The sequence below is a fragment of the Pyrgilauda ruficollis genome, unplaced genomic scaffold (assembly GCF_017590135.1).
Source record: "Pyrgilauda ruficollis isolate IOZ18807 unplaced genomic scaffold, ASM1759013v1 scaffold159, whole genome shotgun sequence".
Lineage (NCBI taxonomy): Eukaryota > Metazoa > Chordata > Aves > Passeriformes > Passeridae > Pyrgilauda > Pyrgilauda ruficollis.
In genome coordinates, this window is record NW_024514654.1 from 740,012 (window position 1) to 761,308 (window position 21,297).

The window sequence follows — 21,297 nt, forward strand, 5'->3', positions numbered from 1 at the left end:
GGTGGAGGAAGGACAGAGGTTCCCTATTGTATTTAGGGAGTTTTTGAATTATTGGTATTTGATTTTATTGATTTAGAATGTTGAAGAATTGTTTTATTTAAATGATATATTATATATATTATATTCTATTCTAATCTATTCTATTATTTCTTTATATTATTACATTATATTACAATACATTATATTATATTATAGATATGCATTAAAGAAAAAATTCTAATTGTTTGAGATAGTTAGGATATAACTTTGATTTAACTGGTTAAGGAAATAATATAACTTTTACTGGGGTTCAATTAACTAAATTATTTTAGGGAAATCATTTTCTTAACACATTTTACATGTGTAAAAATAACAGGAGCAGTAAGTAGAGATAAGAACTGTTTCCTCTTCTTCTTTTTGTGCTTCTCTAGGAAAAAACTTGTGAGAGAGAATTATGTTTCTCTCTGTTCAGAGAACGTGAATGCCACAGTTCCCCAGATGGGCTGTGCTGACCCCTCCAGTGCAATGGCTCATGCTGCTGCAGGGTTCCTTGAACCCACAGGCACTGAGGAAAATTCCTCTGTCCCCTGCTGATTTTTTCCCTTACTGCTTTATTCCTTTGTGACCCAAGGAAGCTTTGTAAAGAAATCAGCTTTAAACCTTTCCCAGGTGCTCTGTCTGCAGCTCGTGTTGCAGAAACATCCAGAGTCTACAAACCCCAGAAACATCCAGAGAACAGAGGTAACCTGTGCTAAATCCTAAATCCCTGTGACTTTCTTTTTTTAATTTTGGAGTGAGGAGGGTCTTAACTAAAAGAAAATAAATGCCTGATTCCCAGGAATGTTCCTTGTTGCACAAATAAAACTCTCTCTCTGGTCACACGGTGTGATGCAGTGGCCAACATCAGCTCTCCAAAAATGGGCTGGTTCTTGTTCTTGCAGGGACCTGGCACCAAGAAGCACAAGAGGTGCTCTGGTTGTGGATGGAAAACTGAGTTGGGTCTCAAAGTCCTGACAGTTAAAGAAATAATGAAATTCAGAGGCTTGTGTGGAGCACAGAAGGAAGATCAAGATATTGGCTGGTTGTTAAATGAGTAGAGCACAGGAATTTCGATCACAGCATAATTAGGAGATAATCCCTTCCCCTCCCTGCCAGCAGCTGGCTTTGGGGGCAGAGTGAGGATCATGGAACCAAATGGTTTGGGTTGGATTTGGTTGGGTTTGCATTTTCCATTTCAGGGGTGGCTCCTGCCTTCCTTAGCAGACACCTGGCTTTTCAAACTGAGACAAACAGGTAAGCAGAAAGCCACCAGGCTGTTGGAAAAGCCATGGGGATGTTTCTCCCACAAGCTGGTACAGGAACACAGCCTGTGCAGAGAGCTCACCATCCCCTCATGTGAAGCCCAGAGCCACCCACTAAAGCAGCTCAGAACATGAAAAACAGAAAAGCTAAAACCTGAGGCATCATAACCCACAGCAGAGCCTGTGAGAGCCTGGAAGCAGCCTGGCATTCCCAGAACATTCCAGAGGAGCCGTTTTGGCAGCCTTGGCTGTCATGGCCTGTGCTCAGGTGGGGTGTGGCTCCAGCAGAAATGAGGATGCTCAGGGAGGGGTCCCCAGGGCTGGGCTGGGTCTCGCTGTTGGTGGTACCACCCTCCGCACCCCCTGCACCCTCAAACACCTGTGCAGGGGAGCTGTGCTGGTAAATCAGGTGGGGTTGGCCCTTCTGCCTGGATAGGAGCAGACCCAGAGGATGAGGCTGGGAAAAGTGGAGTTGGAGCAGAGCATCAGGAGAGCATTTAGCCCTGCCTGGCAGTCCTGGGTGCTGTGGGGGCAGGTAAAAGGACTAAAGAGCATGGAAATTATCTCTGCAATGGCCTGGGAGCTGTGAAACCTCTGCATCTGATGTGCAAGAGGCTGGGAGAGCTGGGACTGTGCAGCCAGGAGAAAAACCCAAGGAGATACCTTGTCAATGTATGGAAATAACTGGTGGAGAGGGTGGAGAAGCTGCAGCCAAACCCTTCTGACGGGACAAGGGACAATGGGAACAGACTGAAAACCATGGAATTCTCTCTGAGCATGGGAAAACTCTGGTTCACTGTGAGTGTGGCAGAACAGGTGACCTAGACAGCCTGAGGAGGTTTCATCCCTGGAAACACAGCCCGGGGCACCCTGCTCTGCCTGGCCCTGCTTTGAGCAGGCTTGAGCTCTGTGATCTCCAGAGGTCACTTCCAACCCTGCCTGTCCCTTGATTCTGTGATTAAAATTCACTTCTTTGGCAACACGCCATGGATTTGGTGCTGAAGGACCCAAAGCATTTCTGTGGGGCTTTTAGGACAGATCTGCCTGAAACCATTCTGGGATCCATCAGGGCAGGGCAGGGAGACACGTGGCAGGGGGTGGTGGGGAAGAGTGGGAAGAGAAGAAGGATGTCCTAGGTGAGTTCAGTGTCACTGTCACAAAGACAAGGATTGTTGAAAACACTCCAACTTGCCTGCCTGGTTGAGCTTTCCAGCTGAGAGCTGGAATTGCCATGACTCTGACCAGGGCCAGTGCCACTGCTTCCTTAGCTTTTACAGAGATGGAACAACTGAGAGGCATTTAAAAAGATTTTACATCATTATCAGTCTCTATGAATAGTGAGACACAAGAGACGTAAAACTCAATGCTATTCTATTAGAAGCTAACCTATTTCTTGGTTACAATACCTTATAAATGTTTTTCATCCTCTTAGCTTTTGCTACACAATGCTGCTATTGCCTTTAACACTAATCATTTATATTCTTTCTTCATGTGGTCTTTTTACAAAGTATCTTTCACAGTTTAATTCTCTAAAATATCTGGTCTTTTTGTAAGGCCACATTTTGAAACTTGTTGAAACTTGTTTCTAGTTCAGTCTCCATAATGCCATCTCTATTTCATGACCTTCCTAAGTCAGCACACTTTATCTCAGTGTTTACATACAAATATACAAGACTATATAAACTTTCTATCAAGTTTAAAAAATTCTTTACAAATCCATTTCCCACACCTGGGCAGCTCCTCTTCCTCCCCTCCCCACCTCTCCTTTCTCCCATTTCCCTCCTGTGTCCTCCTTGGTCAGTACTAAGATGGGAATGATCCCAAATGTCAACCTTCCCAGCCTCCTGCTTTTTTAGCACCTGACCTGAAAGCCTCTCATTTTCAGTTTGGGTTCTAACACCCAGCATCACTTGTGAAAAATCCCACCCTAAAAGCCATTATCTTTCTGATGGGAGGAGGTCTCATCCCCAAAATATCACCTATTTCCTCAGACACAAATTTCTTTCTCCATAAATCTCCCACCCCTGGATTTTCTGCTGCACTTTGTTCTGTTGCTCATTTTAACCCTCTTGGCTCATTCTGCAATCTCAGCCTCCCTCCTTCTGTCACCCCCTCTGCTTTTCTGTTACCAGCCAGCCTGCCAGAGCTCCAGGAGGGTTTGGACAGCACTGCCAGGGATGCCCTGGGTGGGATTGTTGGGTGTCTGTGCAGGGCCAGGGTGGGACTGGATGATCCTTGGGGTCCCTTCCAGCCCAGGACATTCTGTGGTTCCCTGGAGTGGGAGGGGGCACAGAGAGGGTCTCTGATGCAGTGACAATGGCATTGGAGCCTGCGGGTGACAGAGACATTGTTGGGGAGGAATTGGGGCCAAAAAGCTCCTCAGATCAGACTGGGTGTGAAGAACAGCCCCGCTGAGATTTTGAGGCCTCGAGTGGCCTCGTGGAGAAGTCAGGAGTTGGCGCAGACAGCAACAGGGGCTCTGTCAAATCCCCATCCTGCTCGGCTTGTGGCAGAGTTTGGGGTCAGTCAGACCCACCCCAAGTTCTGACAGGGAATCCCCTCTGTCCCCTCCTGGCATGGAGGAATTAGTCCTGGATTAGGTGGTTTATTCTGGTGAAAAACCAAACTGAATCTTGTGGAAACCAGATCTAGAATTAGTCCTGGATTAGGTGGTTTCTTGTGGTGAAAATTCAAATGGAATCTTGTGGAAACCAGGTCCAGGGATGGGGATGGGGATGAAGATGGATGGGGATGGGGCTGGAGCTGCTTCTCCTCGCAGGAACCTGAATGAAGTTGCTGACAAGGGACTGGTGTGCCCAGAAGCAGGTCCTGCATTGTTCCCCCACCAGATAGAAATGTTCTGCTCAGCAATGCCTGCTCAAAGCAGCGCCACTCTCGCCTTGGAAAACACAATCAACTGATTTGCCATGGCAGAGGATCTATTCTGCAGGGACTGTGATAATATTATTCGACCTGGAATTTACATAAATGCATACGATTTGCATATGCAAATGTAGGCTTCCAGGCTGTGAGCGCAATAAACACAGTGAGATTTCCAGCGCTGTAAAACCTTTCCTCCAAAAAGAGACGCTGGGGTTTGTCTGGGACCTGGCAGGGCTGTGAGTGTGGCCATGCCACCTCCCAGGGCTGCTGTCCCCTCACTGCCACTGCCAGCCCTGCCTGCCAGCCATTCCCCTTCCCTTCCTGCCTCCTTCCCGAATCTGGCACTGGGGAGGGAAATGTGTCCTGCCAGGGACGGGGGACACTGGGACCAGAACGAGCATCAGAAACCCAGGGAAGGAAGGAACAGCTCTCCACTCAGGCCTGTGAGGGTGCTGGTCATCTCCCACTGGTCAGCCAAGCCCTCCAGCCATGCCTCCAGTTTGGGGAGTCCCTTTGTGGAGGCAAACTCCAGTTTGGGGAGTGCCTTTGTGGTGGTGGTGGCCTCAAGAAGTGGTTGGTGCCAACTGTGCCGAAATCAGCCAGGGTGAATCACAGTTTGGCATTGGGAAGCAGCTTCCCAACACTCAAACATCATGGAAAACACCCCGTGGGTGGGAATTGCCACATGCACTCAGCTGTGCCACAGCCTGGGGTGGGATCTAAGGGGATGCCTGGGCTCCCTCTCTTTGGAGAGTCCTTCCCTGAGCCCTGAGACCAGGACTGGAGTCTCCAGGCTGGTTCTGCTCCCATGAACAGCCTGGGGTTACCTCAGGAAGGAGGAGCCTGGCATGGAGGGGTCACTGGGGCAGTGGTCAGTGGGGCAGTGGTCACTGGGGGCAGTGGTCAGTGCAGTGGTCAGCTGGGCTGTCCATCCTGGGCACTGTGGCAGAGACTGAGGCACTGGTTCTGTCTCAACTGGAGGAACTGGATCTTAAAGTGTCTTGTGACAGATCCAGAACTGAAAAACAAATTGAATCTTGTGGAAACCAGGTCTAGAACCAGTCCTGGTGGTTTCTTGTGGTGAAAAATGAGGCTGCTTTACTACTGAGTCCTGCTATTCTCTTTCCATGGAGAGCAAAGCAGTTGGAGTGGAAGGCTGTGGGCTCTGGAAAGGTGTGAGACACAAACTGCCATGAATATTGCAGGAAGGACTGAACCATGTGCCACACTGGCATGGAGGGGCCAGAGGGGGCAGAGTGGTCAGAGGGGGCAGTGGTCAGAGGGGGCAGTGGTCAGTGGGAGCAGTGGTCAGTGGGGGCAGTGGTCAGCTGGGCTGTCCATCCTGGGCACTGTGGCTGAGACTGAGGCACTGGCTCTGTCTCAGCTGGAGGAACTGGATCTTAAAGTGTCTTGTGCCAGATCCAGAATGGAAAAACCAACTGGAATGATGTCAGACCCGCCCCAAATTCCAGGGAATCCCTTTGCCCCACAAGAGAGGCCCGTGGCAGGGCACAGCTGCCTGCAGGGGAGCGGGGCAGTGCCGCATCCCTGCAGCATCCCTCTCCTCCCGCTGTGGGTTAGCACTGCTGCAGCAGCAGCACTTCCGTGGGCGAGCTGCTGCACTGGGCTGGCTCAGGGCTCTGTCACGGGCTTGAGGGTGATTTGGCATCTGCTGCCAGTGCTTTGTCTGGGCATCCACACGGGCTGGCCCGAGTGGTGTGCCAGCAGAGGGGGAAGGCTGTGGGCTCTGGAAAGGTGTGAGACACAAACTGCCATGAATATTGCAGGAAGGACTGAACCATGTGCCACACTGGCTCTGCCCCAAAGCTCTGTGTGGGTGCTGCTGCCTCCTTCCCAGGAACCTCAGCTCTGTTGGGAAGCACCACGAGGAACAAGGCAAGGGTAAAATTTGGCTCAGCCCAGTCCATGCAGGTCCCAGCAGGGATGGGATGTGCGATTGATGCCTCAGGTTTTAGTTTTTATATTTTTCAGGTTCTGAGCTGCTTTAGGGTGTGGGTCTGGGCTTCACCTGAGGGGATGGTGAGCTCTGCACAGAGCAGGGAGACAAAACAATTCCTGCTCCAGCTGGGGACCAAGGACAAATTATCCAGATCTCAGCCCAAGAGCACAAACAACGTGGGCTGGAGAGAGAAAAACAAGAAGGATGGGACTGCATGGGTTGGGGGTGTAACTGGACAATTAACTCCAATATGCAAATGGAGCATAGCTTATAAAAGTGAGAGACCCTGTGACCAGTGGAACATTGGTGCAGCCCTGGCTGGGCTCTTGTGCTGCCCAAGGTGGATCCACTGAGGCCTTTTAATAAATCCCTGCTTTATTCTTTAGCTGTGTCCAGTCTCTGTTCTAGCTCAGCCTTCACAAGGCATCAGGGTGGCCTGGGCTGGACGGTGGCTCTGGATTGTTGTGCTCAAGGACTGTGAGGGAAGGGGACCCTCTCTTAGGTGTAATTTTGTGTAAGGCCAGGAAACTGGGGAGTTACTGGAGCCTGATCTGACTCAAGAACCTGAAAGCCCAACCTCAAGGCCAATGTTCTTTGAGCATCTCTTCCCACAGAACACTTTCCTAATGTAATTCATTCCAGCACTCAGGGGAGATTTTACCCCCAGCTGTTCATTTCCCCTGGTGTTACCTACCAGCCAGCTTTGGATTCACAGCCTTCAGAAATGTGAGTTTCCACTTTGTGTGTGGTTTCCAGCCAAGCAGAGAAGCCAAGGCACACCCTGAGCCGAGGTCTCAAGTCCTGAGGAGGAACCCGAGTGTCTCCTGCTCCAAACCCTGGTCCCTGGAGCAGCCTCAGGAGCTGGGTGCTGGCCTAAGGGGCTCTAGAGAGATGAACACCTAAAGCTCAGCCTGGATTTACACCACAGACCAAGACTCCTGTCCCACAAGTGTGGCATTCACATTTTCTGGAAAAATCCCTTTGCCCAGGATTCTTCTCCTGGGAAGCTGAGAAGCCTCAGAGAAAAAGGAAAACAATAATTATCTGATTTGCTTCTCCTGTGTTTTGCTCCTTTGGAATGTGTTTGGAAATTGTTTACCCACAGGTGATTGTTTCATTGGATCCTGGTGTGAGTTGTTTTGACTCATTGGCCAACTGGGGCCAAGCTGTGTTGAGACTCTGGGAAGGGTCATGAGTTTTCATTATTATCTTTTTAGCCTTCTGTAAGCATCCCTTCTGTATTCTTTAGTATAGTATAGTTTAGTATTCTTTAATATAATACAGTATCATAAAATAATAAATTAGCCTTCTGAGAACATGGAGTCAGATTCATCATTCCTTCCTGCAAATACAATACACAAGGGCCATGGACAGTGTTGGGACTGAAACTACAGCCCCTTGAGCCAGCATTGCTGCTCTGGGCTGGACAGAGGCAGCTCCTGCAGAGCAGGGCTGTGCTGGGAGGAAACACCTGCACTCCACGGGCTCACAGCACTTCTGAGCAGCTCATCTGTGTCCTCTGGGCACCAAAGGCTGATTTTCAACAGCCTCCAGAGCCTCTGGGCATGTCCTTGGCAGTGCTGTCCCCTCTTGTCTGGCTCTTCCCAACCCTCCTGGCATTAGGGTGAGGGACATCACAAAGGTGCCACTGCTCCCAAAAGGATGTGAAAATCACAGCCCCAGCACACCAGGGAAGGGTCTCCTTTGGGGGTTTTCTCCTCCAAAACTGTGATCCTGAGCACTGCACCACTGCTTGAGGCAAAGGATCTCTTTTATATCCACTCCCAGCTCTTTTTACATTCTCACTTCACCAGCAGAGCAGCAGTCTGAGCCCCAGCAAACCCACAGACAAGGACTTGGTGTCTGGAGATCTTATTTTTAGATTTGTAGGGGGAAATAATCAGCAAATAGAAAAGTAAAAATATGGAGACAGCCATGGCTCGTTGTTCTGCATAAACCCCCTGTGAGACAGACAACAGGTGAATTTAATTAAAAAATTAATAAAGGAGAGCTGGTTGTCACCAAACCTAATGAGGCCTGAGCAATAATCAGAACTTAAAAAAACAATAGAAATATTTTGCAACAATAAAACAAACAAACAAACAAAAACATCAAGAAACCCCCCCTAAAACATCTAAGAGACCTCTGCAGGTAAAATCTGCCTGGCAAATGTGCCCCTGGCTGCAAGAAGCTCCTGTGACATTTTTCAAGGACCACTGCAAATTTCTTAATTATAAACCTCCACAATTTCTAGAAAGTAACTGCAGGAAACTTGGGGGAGTCTGTGACATAGAAATGGGATGAGAATAAAAAACCCTGAAGATTTTATCACCCAACACCAACCCTTCCTGCCCCAGGGAGGGTCTTTGGTTGAAAAGGGAGCAGAAGATCTGGAGCCTGAGCCAGGGTGCGGCTGGAGGGCAGCAGGGAAAGAATTTCTCATTCAGAAGTGTGAGCACTGGGAAAGGTGCCAGTTAGACTTGATTAGATTTGTAAGATTAATTAAAAGCAGACAGGTTCAGTGACTTGTGAAAAAGACAAATTAACAAATTAGCAAATCAGGAAACCTATCTTCAAAAAAGGAATTAGAGACTTTGGCTCCTTTATCAGGGCAAATTTGCTTTTCAGAGTGTGGTTCTTTCATGTTCCAGGGGTGGCATTTTACTATTCTACATAAAATTATATATAAAATATAATTTTAGTAATAATTGGCAACATATATATTTCACAGAATCCAAAAATAAAATGTAATAATTTTACATTAAAAAACATTTAAAAATTACAAAACTGCCACTTAAAAATTAAACACACCTCTGTAAAAAACACATGTTAAAACCCAAAAAATCCCCAAAACTTACTTTTTTATTTCCATCCTGAGAACAAATAACACAGCACTGACAGCCCTGGTGACCAACAGGCATTTCCAGGCCTGGAATCCCTTCAAGCCAAGGCTCCCAGTCCCTGCTGTGGGTGTTTTGTTGCCTCAGCAGCAGCCCTGGTGTCTGCTGGATGTGGGACTGGAGAGAGGGAGCTCAGCCAGGGCAATGAGCAGTGTTAGTAAAAGACCCCGTGGTTTGCAAACAAGCCCCTGGTTTTGGGGTTAATTTGGGATTTCTGGCGAGTCCTGGGTATGGTCCCAGAAAGAGAGGGCTCCTGGAGTGGGAGAGCTGAGGGCCTCAAGATCCCTCTGTCCCAAGGGAAAGCTTATGCCATGAAAAGCTGGAATTAACATTAAAAAAAGCTGGAATAATATGAATTCCCAGGAATTAATATTAAATACTGCTATTTTAAAAACAATATTTTTAAAAGCTGGAATACTATTAATTCCTGGGTAGTAATATTAAATGTTAATTTAAAAAAATTTTTAAAAGCTGGAATACTATTAATTCCCAGTAATTACTATTAAATATTAATATTAAAAACCAAAACAATATTAATCTCCTGTAATTAATATTAAATATTGATATTTTAAAAATTAAGATTTTTTAAAGCTGGAATAATATTAATTCCCAGGAATTAATACTTCCATAGAACATATCAGACATGACAGACCACAAATGCCTAGACCTGTTTTGGGGCTTATAAATGATGAAGTTTCTTTGCTTTCTGATTTGTTAAGAGGGAACTGTGACATTACTTCTCTGGGATTTCTAACAGCTGAATCCCAAAGGGCTCTCCTGGACTGGAGCAGGCTGAGACCTCTCTCTGAGTGGGGCCTCAGAGCAAAAAACCTCTCAATGTTGCTGTTTCTGCCACAGCAAAAAAAAGAGCCTAGGATGGCTCAGATTATAATCAGATCCAGAAAATTATTATTATCCATAGATCAAACCTCATTTATATTTCCTTCAGCAAAATTGTTTTTAAGTATAGGCTGTTTAGATTTTTAATACATTTTGTGTTAATAATACATGTTGATTTGCAACAAATCAGGGCACAGGTGGTGTTAAAGGGCTCCAAGTGTTAATCACAGCACAACAAACACAGAAATCTCACCCTGTGTCCAATCCAGACAATGCCTTTATCCTGAAAACTTCACCCAAACAACCTTAAATAACACAGCCTGGTGCTGAAAACCTCTCACCACATCCAGCACTGCTGTGACTTCACTACAAACATCAATATCACTGAGCCACTGCCATTTATACACACAAAAATGAAAGATTAGTTCAGCAAGAATTAGATTGCAATGCCAACAGAAGGCTAAAATTCAGCTGAGGTGAGTGAGCTGAGGGGACATAAGCTCTTTATGTGATGTGTAAATTTTATAGCTGAGCTCCTGACAAGTCCTCCCCACTTCAGGTCCTCTGGGAAAATCCCTGAGAGATCCTCTGAGAGGTGCTGGCAGCTGGATGAGGCTGTGGGCATGAGCAGGAGCAGGTGAACACCAAATTTGTCTCGTTCCAGCAAGAGCAGTGAAGTGCAGGTGTCGAGCCTGGTGCCACGGGGCTGCTCTGTGCCCCGCAGAGCTGAGCCCAGGAGGCTGTCCTGCATTGCCAAGCAGGCTGAGTTCCATTTGCCATCTGGATGGCAGCTGTCTGCTGTTCAGTGGGCAGATTTCCTTCTCTCTTCCACACCCAATCCTTCCTGGGGGGGACATGTGCTGATAACAGGCCATGGAATGTCACTCATGGCTGATAAGAACTGCAGCATCCATGGGAGATGTGAGCCCAGGGGAGGAGCCAAGGTTCTATCCAGGTAGGTATTCCTGCCTGGATAGAATCTTGAGTTCTGGAACACCAGCATGGCTTTCTCCACTGGATTTCCTAGAGGAACAGCAGCTGCCTCTTCCCCTGGACCTTCAGAGGAAAATTCCACCTTTCTCCAGGATCTCTGCTCCAGCAGAACCACTCCTGACACTCCAGGAGGACTGCAGCCACAATTCCAATTGGATGCTACCAGCACCCTGACCCACAGGGTGTCAGGCTGTGTTCTGACTCTGTCAGTGCTGGTTTGGTTTACTGCATTGTTTATTTTATCTTTTCATTTTCTTCCCTAGTAAAGAACTGTTACTCCTGCTCCCATATCTTTGCCTGAGAGCCCCTTAATTTCAAATTTATAACAATATGAAGGGAAGGGTTTACATTTTCCATTTCAGGGGAGGTTCCTGCCTTCCTTAGCAGACACCTGGCTTTCCAAACTAAGACAAGGCTCCCACCCCTCAAGATCAGGGCTGAGACAGAACTTCTGGACCTCACAGAAGGGCAGCAGCAGCAGAGGGTGCCCTGGTGACTTCCCAGAGCAGAGCCCTGGCTCAGACATCCCATCACAATCCCCTGGCTGCAGATCAGCATCTCCAGGTGCAGCTCAGAGCTCTTCAGAGCTGGCCCAGCTTGAGCACAATTCCATCCCTAGCTCCATTTGGAGCTGCTGCCTTTGGGAAACTGAGAGAAGGAGTGGCCTTAAACACAGCAGGGGTTTAGGTTTGCAGGTTCCAGTCTAGCTACTGGACAAGATCACAACCATGTGAAAAGACAATCCATTAATCCACCTTCAAGAGGCCTTTGGTAAGAGCTTCATAATGTAAAAATTATTATGGCTACTCAGTATTTATGGAATGAGCCTTGACTTTCATCAAGGACTGTGATGTGTCCACACTTAGTGAATGGTTGGACTCTGAATCCAGAGTTCTTTCTATCTTAATGCTCAAAAATGTTCTGTATTTGATACACATGGTGTCACACATTGAACCATCAGATACCAGTGAGTGAGAGCAGCCAGTTCAGGCAGCTGCTGAAAACTCCTGCTGGACCAGCCAAGGGTGCTTCTCTCAGGCCTGGCACGGATCAGAGGGCAGGCTCAGGCTGGGCCAGGCAGCCACAGACACAACCTGGGCTCAAGGCAAGGCTGACAGGGCAGGGAGGGTCAGCACTGGCCCTGCCAGATGTGCTGGGGGTGCTGAGCTGCTGTCACACCAAGGGTCTGTTCCCAGCAGCCCTGGGCCTGAGCAGCACTCCAGGGGATTCCCAGAGGGCTGAGGCTGAGCCTTGGACACTGGGATGAGAAGCACAGGTCAGATGAAAACATTACTCAGTTAAAACATGCCAGAGATAATGGAAATGCTGTGCATCACACCTGCATGTTTCAATAGACAGCTCAATTCTTTAGTCTTTATTACTTCCTTGGTAATACTTGGGTTTTTTTCTCTAAAACTGGATGCTTGAACATTTTCCTGCCTTTCCACATGAAATCCAGCCATGCTGAGCTGTTTGACCCAGCAATGGAAGGGTCTGATGAGCATCACTGAGACTCAAATCACCAGTGTCAGAGGGAAGAGAACCTTATCCTGCTGCTCACAGCCCTGGCACCCATGCAGGGAATGTCCACTTGTCCTCCAGGACAGCAGCAGAAATCAAACACCCCCTGAGTGTCAGCTAGAGGATGAAACTCAAAAGTCAGGATGATTTAGTGACTCAGAGCCCTGTCCCTGGGCTCAGGCTGCCCTCAGGGAGGGGCACCCACACCCCTCTGAGAGGGATGAGTGAGAACATGAGCTAAAATCCTGTCCTGCCCCAGCTGGGGTGGCCGTGCCTGGGCCCAGAAGTGTCCAGAAGTGTAGAGCAGGGGGCAGGAGTGTGGATTGGCAGTCTGGTCAGAGAGAGAGAATGCTAGATAAGCTTTCCCATGAATTGGTCTGGGAACTTTTAGGGAGGCAGAGAGAAATAACTGTAAACTATCTGCAGGTGGTGTTTACAAGTTGTTTTCCTCAAAGATGTTTATCCCAAAGGGTGTCTTCTTAAATAACCAAACATGTGAAATTATTAAATGACCAGTCAGGTCCACCTGTATCAGAGCAGGGTATAAAAGAAAGGGTTCCAATAAACTGGCTGCTTTTAGCCTCCTGATCTAGAGTCTGGAAGGCAGAACCCCATCAAATGTGCCCTGGGAATGGAGTGGCCTGGAGCTGTGTGTCAGGAGGAACCTCAAACACCACCTTTGGTGGCACTGGCCTCAGCAAAGGGAGCCAGAGCCACAGGAGGGGAGCTTGGGGGGATCTCTGGAGGTCAGAGTAGGACCAGCCAGGGTGGTGCAGTCTGATCCTACAAATGCCCCAGGACAGTGCTTCCTCACCTCCCTGCAGCAAGGAGAGTCCCCTCAGGAGTGACCCTTTTTTTGGCAATTGCCCTGTGGATGTGACAGTCTGCTCAGGTAAGCTCTCCCAGAATCAGCCTGGGAAGCTTTAGGGAGCTGGGGATAAACAATAATAGCCAAGTATTAAAACAACCTGCAGGTGGTGTTTTTCTAAAAATCTGTTTTGCTTTTTTTCTCATAAGGTTGTTTACAAATGGGTGTCTTGTTAATTAGCCAGTCATGTGAAATGTATTGATTAAATGACCAGTCAGGTCCACCTGCAGTGAACTAAGCTATAAAAGAAAAGAGGATGAAATAAACGAGGCCTTTTTGCCATTTTGCCTTCTGATGTGACTCTGTGTCATCTCTGACTCAATGATGACAATTGCCCTTTGTTAATTGTTCAGCACTGGAGAGGAGAGACCAGCCCTGTGCTGTTTGTGAGAGCGCCCCTGAGCCGCTCTCACCCTGCCTGGTCACCCTGTACGAGTCCAGGACCTCCCTTTCCACCTTTCCAGCCCCACTGGCCACACTCCAGTTCCTCTGCATCCCTCATGAGCTGTGCCTGAGCTGCCCACAGCAGCACAGGAGCCCCAGGTGCCCCTCAGCTCACTGGGTTTGAGGTGAACCCAGCTGTGAGGTCTGTTCCTGCCATCCTGTCAACGTGCCCTTGATGCCTCAGGTTTCAGTTTTTCTATTTTTCAGGTTCTGAGCTGCTTTAGGGTGTGGGTCTGGGCTTCACCTGAGGGGATGGTGAGCTCTCTGCACAGAGCAGGGAGACAAAACAATTCCTGCTCCAGCTGGGGACCAGGGACAAATGATCCAGATCTCAGGCCCAAGAGCACAAACAACGTGGGCTGGAGAGAGAAAAACAAGCAGGATGGGACTTGATAACCTAAAGCTGTAATTGGACAATTAACTCCAGTATGCAAATGGATCAGAGCTTATAGAAGTGAGAGACCCTGTGACCACTGGGGCATTTTGTGACCATTTTGGTTCACCTGGGGTGCAGCCCTGGCTGGGCTCTTGTGCTGCCCAAGGTGGATCCACTGAGGCCTCCTAATGAATCCCCACTTTATTCTTTAGCTCTGTCCAGTCTCTGTTCTAGCTCAGCCTCCTCAAGGCATCCCCCTGCCCCTGTCACAGGGTGTGAGCTCCTGCCTGACCCCATCAGGGTGACAGCTGGGGCAGTGGCTCAGCAGGCATGGGAAATCACTGGGTTGTGGCCTCCCCCACCCCAGCACCTCCAGCTGAGAGGGTGGGGTGGCCAAAACCCCCCTGAATTCCCAGTGCTCTTCCTTGGGGCGCCTTTAGCAAGGGCTTCCCTTTGGCAAACACTGCTTTCAGTGAAGGAGTCAAATAAGATACAGCTGGTTGAAATTCAGCAGCCTCTTCAGAGCTCTTTGTGGCCACTTAAATTTACTTCTGACTTCAGTTACGACTGGTAACAGAGATTTGTGTCTTAAGGCTCTTGAGTGAGTCAGAGCCCTTCTCCTTGGGCTCCTGTGGCTCCAGGCTTGTCTTGGCCCTGCCCTTGTCCTGGGGCACTCCAGGAGACACGAGGGGTTCATTCTGAGGGAATGAGACCTCCTGAAGGTCAGCAATGTGACAATGTGACTGTACTGCCATGCTCTGGGAGCATTTTGGAGCTTTGCTGAGCTCAGGACTCCACTGGCAGGGCTGGAACACAACGACCTCCAGGGCGGCTTCCAACCCAAACCACGCTGGGATTCTGCACTGGGGAGGGACAGAACCAGCAAGAGATGCCACCTGGAACACTCTGCCAAGTCCTGAGGCTCGTGAGGCTGTGCATCCTTGCAGATCTGCTCTGGCACTGGCTGGGGCTGTCCTGCTGCTCAGGACTCAGGATCCACCCCAATCCCAGCTCCAGAACTCTGCTTTTCATGGCATGGAGTGACCATCCCACTCAGCAGGGAGTTCCCACTGGCTAAGCCTGGCTGGGAAAAACACTGGAGAAAACCTTGAAGCCCACAAAACCCTTTAGAGCCACAAGCTCCTGACCACTTGTGGCCAGTCAGGCACTCAGGGCTGCTTCCATGGGCAGCCCCAGGTCAGCCCAGCTGTGCCCTCACTGCCCACAGCCCTGCTGCCCACTCTGCCCCCACCCACGCCACTCCTGGGGGGTCAGGAGGAGCAGCAGCCTGGTCTGCATGGCCCCACCACAGCTCCCCATCTCCTCCTTCTCTTTTAGCAGCACTAACCAGACAGCCAAAGTGTTGGACACGTCTCTGAGGGAGCTTTGTTGGCCTCAGCTCCTCCTGTCAGCACTCACAGGCAGCATTTCAGTGACCTTTTCCCATCTGTGCCCTGTTTGTTCCCTCTCACGGCTGGGATGGGATGGCAGCATGTGAAGAAGGGTTGGACCTGTGTCAAAATACCTCCCTGGAGGTTACATCCACAGCCTGAGCCACCCCTGGAGCTCACTCAGAGCTGCCTGGCTGGGGACAGGGAGATGTCTGAGGCCTCCTAATGAATCCCCACTTTATTCTTTAGCTCTGTCCAGTCTCTGTTCTAGCTCAGCCTCCTCAAGGCATCCCCCTGCCCCTGTCACAGGGTGTGAGCTCCTGCCTGACCCCATCAGGGTGACAGCTGGGGCAGTGGCTCAGCAGGCATGGGAAATCACTGGGTTGTGGCCTCCCCCACCCCAGCACCTCCAGCTGAGAGGGTGGGGTGGCCAAAACCCCCCTGAATTCCCAGTGCTCTTCCTTGGGGCGCCTTTAGCAAGGGCTTCACTTTGGCAAACGCTGCTTTCAGTGAAGGAGTCAAATAAGATACAGCTGGTTGAAATTCAGCAGCCTCTTCAGAGCTCTTTGTGGCCACTTAAATTTACTTCTGACTTCAGTTACGACTGGTAACAGAGATTTGTGTCTTAAGGCTCTTGAGTGAGTCAGAGCCCTTCTCCTTGGGCTCCTGTGGCTCCAGGCTTGTCTTGGCCCTGCCCTTGTCCTGGGGCACTCCAGGAGACACGAGGGGTTCATTCTGAGGGAATGAGACCTCCTGAAGGTCAGCAATGTGACAATGTGACAACTGCTCCGTACTGCCATGCTCTGGGAGCATTTTGGAGCTTTGCTGAGCTCAGGACTCCACTGCCAGGGCTGGAACACAACGACCTCCAGGGCGGCTTCCAACCCAAACCACGCTGGGATTCTGCACTGGGGAGGGACAGAACCAGCAAGAGATGCCACCTGGAACACTCTGCCAAGTCCTGAGGCTCGTGAAGCTGTGCATCCTTGCAGATCTGCTCTGGCACTGGCTGGGGCTGTCCTGCTGCTCAGGACTCAGGATCCACCCCAATCCCAGCTCCAGAACTCTGCTTTTCATGGCATGGAGTGACCATCCCACTCAGCAGGGAGTTCCCACTGGCTAAGCCTGGCTGGGAAAAACACTGGAGAAAACCTTGAAGCCCACAAAACCCTTTAGAGCCACAAGCTCCTGACCACTTGTGGCCAGTCAGGCACTCAGGGCTGCTTCCATGGGCAGCCCCAGGTCAGCCCAGCTGTGCCCTCACTGCCCACAGCCCTGCTGCCCACTCTGCCCCCACCCACGCCACTCCTGGGGGGTCAGGAGGAGCAGCAGCCTGGTCTGCATGGCCCCACCACAGCTCCCCATCTCCTCCTTCTCTTTTAGCAGCACTAACCAGACAGCCAAAGTGTTGGACACGTCTCTGAGGGAGCTTTGTTGGCCTCAGCTCCTCCTGTCAGCACTCACAGGCAGCATTTCAGTGACCTTTTCCCATCTGTGCCCTGTTTGTTCCCTCTCACGGCTGGGATGGGATGGCAGCATGTGAAGAAGGGTTGGACCTGTGTCAAAATACCTCCCTGGAGGTTACATCCACAGCCTGAGCCACCCCTGGAGCTCACTCAGAGCTGCCTGGCTGGGGACAGGGAGATGTCAGGGAGTTTCCAACAACCCAGCTGGGCTGAAACCCCCTCTTGGCTTCTCCATCCTGCTGCCACCAGCGGGGCTGGACCCCGAGCTCTGGGTTTGCAGCACAGGGACCTTCCCTTTGAGCTGGGGCAGGACCCCCCTGCAGAGCTCCAGGGCTGCACTTGGGCTCCCCTCTCTCTGGACAATGTCAAGGACCACGTCCTTCCCTGGCCCCTCAGTAAAACACACCCCACAAACCCTCAGCAGCTCCATCCCTTTGCCTTTATCCCCTGCAGTGTCACTGTGCCGGGCTCCTGGCATTGTCTGGCTCACAGTGGAGCAGCAGGATTATTCCAGCCACCCCCAAACCCATTTACAAGGAGATCAGACCCCATTCTCATCACTCTCCTTTTCCTAGGGCACACACAGACACTTCCTCTCCACCACAGGAATAAACCTTTTTCTCCTTTCTGTCCCACAGCAGAAAGGATCTGTTTCGATGTTGCTGCCAAAACATTCCCTATCCAGCAGGAAAATCCCCAGGAAGGTGGTGCCAGCAGGACAGGGCACTGCCTGTCAGCATCCTTGGGGCTCTTCCACATGAACAGCCCCCCTGAAAGTCTCAAGTTTATCAGAGATGGGCTTAGCTGGGGGTAAGGAAGCCCAGGGGAGCCCCAGTCCAGCCTGGCCTGGAGGGCTGCAGGACAGCAGCACAGGGGCCCAGGCTGATGCTGAGCCCCACCTTTGCTCTCCTTGCCCTGTTCTGGGGTGTGCTGAACCCTGCAAGTGGGGCTCATCCCCCAAAGCCTCCTTTGTGCCTGCCTGAAGAGCAGAGGAGCAGGAAGACAATTGGAAAATGATGGTTTTTTAAGAGCACAGATAATGCCGTGCCAGAGTCCACCACATAAACCTCATTTCCACAGAGCAGATATTGAAAGCCTTCCATGGGACCAAAGGAGGCCTTGAATTTGTGTGCTCTGGGAGCACTGTCTGTGCCTGAGCACCAGGGAGCCCTGGCCCAGGTATTTCTGCCCGCCTGCTCCCTCAGCCTTCAAGAAACCTCTAAAACCCCACAGCATTTGCAACCTCAGTCCTACACAGGGCACCTCCTCGCGTCCCTCCAGAGCAGCAGAGACTCTCTCTGGCAGTTTAGTGTTGCCAGAATCTATAAAAATACACAAAACCTGGATCTGTGCATGAAATTCTGTGGCGAGTGTGTTCGACTCCCTCCTTTCCAGGGATGCTGCTTGCCATGCCCCTGGTGTCTGTGCCCTACATCCTCTGTATTGTTCCTTTGGGGTGAGCTCAGAGGGCTTTGGGAGAAGGGGATGGGGCAGACACCTGTCTGCAGCATTTGCTCCTGAAAACAGGCACAGGAGACATTTTGCTCACAGGGACATTTTTGCTTCACAGGGCAAAACGAGACCTTTTCATCGAGAAGGTTTCGCTTCCTCGCTCTGAGACTTGAAACCCTCCTTGATTTTGATTTGGGCATTAAATCCTGATTTATATCAAAGCCTGGGGCAGCTCAGGGGCTGGTGGGATGAGCTGATGCCATGGCGAGCTGTCCCTGCCCCAGGCAGCTCCTGCCCTGGCATCCTGACCTGTTCCTCCGCGTGCCCCGTGCCCGCACAGCGGTGCCCAGGTGGGGAGCAAAGGGATGGAAGGAATCAAAGTGCTGCTCTCTGTATTTCAGGAGCCTCCCCTGCCCTGGGCTGAGGGCCTGAAGTTCGGCAGCCACACTCAGGGCGAGGAAATCATTTAATTCTCCAGGAAAACCTGCTGTGATTTAGCCATTTCATGAACCTGCGGAGCTTTGAAACGCTTCCTGAGCGGGGACTTCTCATTGTGCTCTCAGTCTTTCTCCTCTGGAACGCCACATTCTCATCCCAAAGTCCACGGTAATAAATGGATTATTAAAAAAAAAATAATTAAAAAAATTCATCTTTTCCCTCCTGAATTCTAAATATTCCCAGACATGGCAGTCCATTCCCAAGTTCACTCCCACCTACTTCTTGCCATCTCCATGTTGGCACTGAAAGGATCTAATTCAGTAATAAAGAAGAGAGACTTTTCTGGAAAAGCGAAAATAACCCAAGAATCTCAGTAGCACCAAATTCCACCATCTCCTTCTTTTCCCTACGGATCATCAGGCTCACAGCCCCTACCTGGCACATACAGAAACTTAACAAGAGATATTCCAGCAAGAAATCCTGCATAAAGACAGAAATAAACTGAAATATTTTGTTATGCAACTCGCTGGCTGCTGGATTTAAATGACCTGGAATATTTAATTCTATATTTCTTGTTCTAAAGGGCTTCCAATTGCATTTTGTTATGGTATTCATTTATATAGAGTTAGATTTATTTTTAAAATAAGTAACTCAGGTTACTTACCAGTCTCATTATAAGATACAACCAAATATTTTAAAATCTATTTTTCTCATTGGTGCAAGGAAATTAGTGACATTTCCATAATTAAAATGAACAAAATCCACCTTTGAGCAATTTTACTAATGAATGTTTTTTCAGGTGCCATTTGCGTTATTTGCCGGACTAAATTCACATGACAGAATACAACAAAAGAAGGGAAAGAAGTCCAAAAAACGCAGCAACCAAACAGAAAATAGAATTAAAAATTTTTTTAAAGCATCAATTGCAGTTTCATGGAAAGGAAGAAAATCCCTGTGGCAGAGAGACAAAATTCCCATTGCACAAGGAAATAAAACCGCATCCTTTCACATCTGAACCAAGAGCCCACCGCTACAGTGCCGAAAATGGAGAAATTAAGAGTGGTAGGGAAGCCTCCATTTGCGCAAAGGGAAACCCAGGCATGGCCCTTTCAAAATAACCCCCAAACTTTTCACTGATTTCATTAATTACAGGTCAAATCTGAAGAAATCACGCTTCAACTCCAGCATGCAGCCGTGGGCAGCTCCGCAGGGCGAGGGGTGAAAAGGAAGGAACACAGAGCTCCCATGGCTAATAATTAATGAATTCATTAATCAATCATAGGGAGAGGAAGGGCGAGGGGAGGAAGGAATCTTACCACCAAATTGGGTAACCGGCTAGGACCTTTGTGCCATTGAAGAGAAAAGACAGAATTAGTCCAAGCAGGTGGTAATCCATTAGTCCAGGCTGGTGCAAGGGGAAAATCGCCGCGAAGTTTTCAGAAAAACATGAAGTGCCAAAATGAAGAATCCCCCTCCTCCCAGGAAAAAAAAAAAAAAAAAAAAAAAAGGAAAAAAAAAGGGGGAGGGGGGGTAAAAAGAGTGAAGCCAAGTCCCTCGTGGCTCGGGTGACTTTCTGGCTTGTCAGAAACACACCTCTCCAAGCCTTTCCCCCGTAGATCATCCAAAAGCGTCTATTAAAAAGTGCAGGGCTCGGGGATGTCAGCAGGCGGCCAATCAGACCGCATGGCCCAAGGTGAGGGATGAGGCTCAGCCCAGGGCTGTCAATCACCCTCTCCTCCCCCTCCACCCCACAACTTTGTTCCGAGCCCTCGCTGCCACGGACAAACCCTCTGTGCACCACACTCCACCGGGGCACTGCGATTTGGGGCGAGGATTTTCAATTTTTAATTTTTTTTCAATTTTTTAATTTTTTTTAATTTTTTTTTTACTTGAAGCCCAGGATGTGCTGCCCCTGAATGCCAGGACTCAGCAAGGTAAGGATGAAGGGTGGCTGTGGTGAGGGGTGGCTGTGGTCGAGCTTAATCTCGCAGTGGGAGTGAGGCAGAACTTGTTCTTCAGATGGACAGGGATGGGGGCACGGAGGGGTAGAAAACCCTCTGCCTGTGGTGGTGTGGGCAAAACTGGTTATAAAGTTGAAATGAAACCTTCACAACCCAGGTTTTCAGTGTGTGGGGGTGATGGATGGAGGGGGAGCAGGGGCAGCCTGGCTTTCTATTGAGAAAAAAATACCATGTCATGGTGGAGGGGAGCAGGCAGAAGGGGACGTGTCCCACAGATGGATTGCTTGTGAAGTGCATCTCTGGGTGCAGGAAGATGAAAATATTATCAAAACCCCACACAAGTAACCCTAAAAATGAAAAAAACCAAACCAACCCAAATCAGTTTCATGATTTCCAAATAGACCCAACAAAGATTTTACTTTAAAATCCTTGTTATTGAGTAGAGAGCCTGTTTTAACAGGAGCTATTGTGCAGTCAGAGGAGATGACTCGACAGAATGGGACAAAGAAATGGGAGAAGACAAA

At 49.4% G+C, this 21,297-nt stretch overlaps 1 protein-coding gene across 1 annotated transcript in view; it reads right to left on the bottom strand.

Moving 5' to 3' along the window:
• Positions 1-20,209, bottom strand: part of WNT3 (Wnt family member 3) — a 46,409-nt gene extending 26,200 nt beyond the window's left edge. The window contains exon 1 of the mRNA XM_041461983.1: positions 20,129-20,209. Coding sequence (XP_041317917.1) covers positions 20,129-20,208 — 80 coding nt within the window. The 5' untranslated portion in view covers position 20,209. The remainder of the gene's footprint in view (positions 1-20,128) is intronic.
• Positions 20,210-21,297: the final 1,088 nt, after the last annotated feature.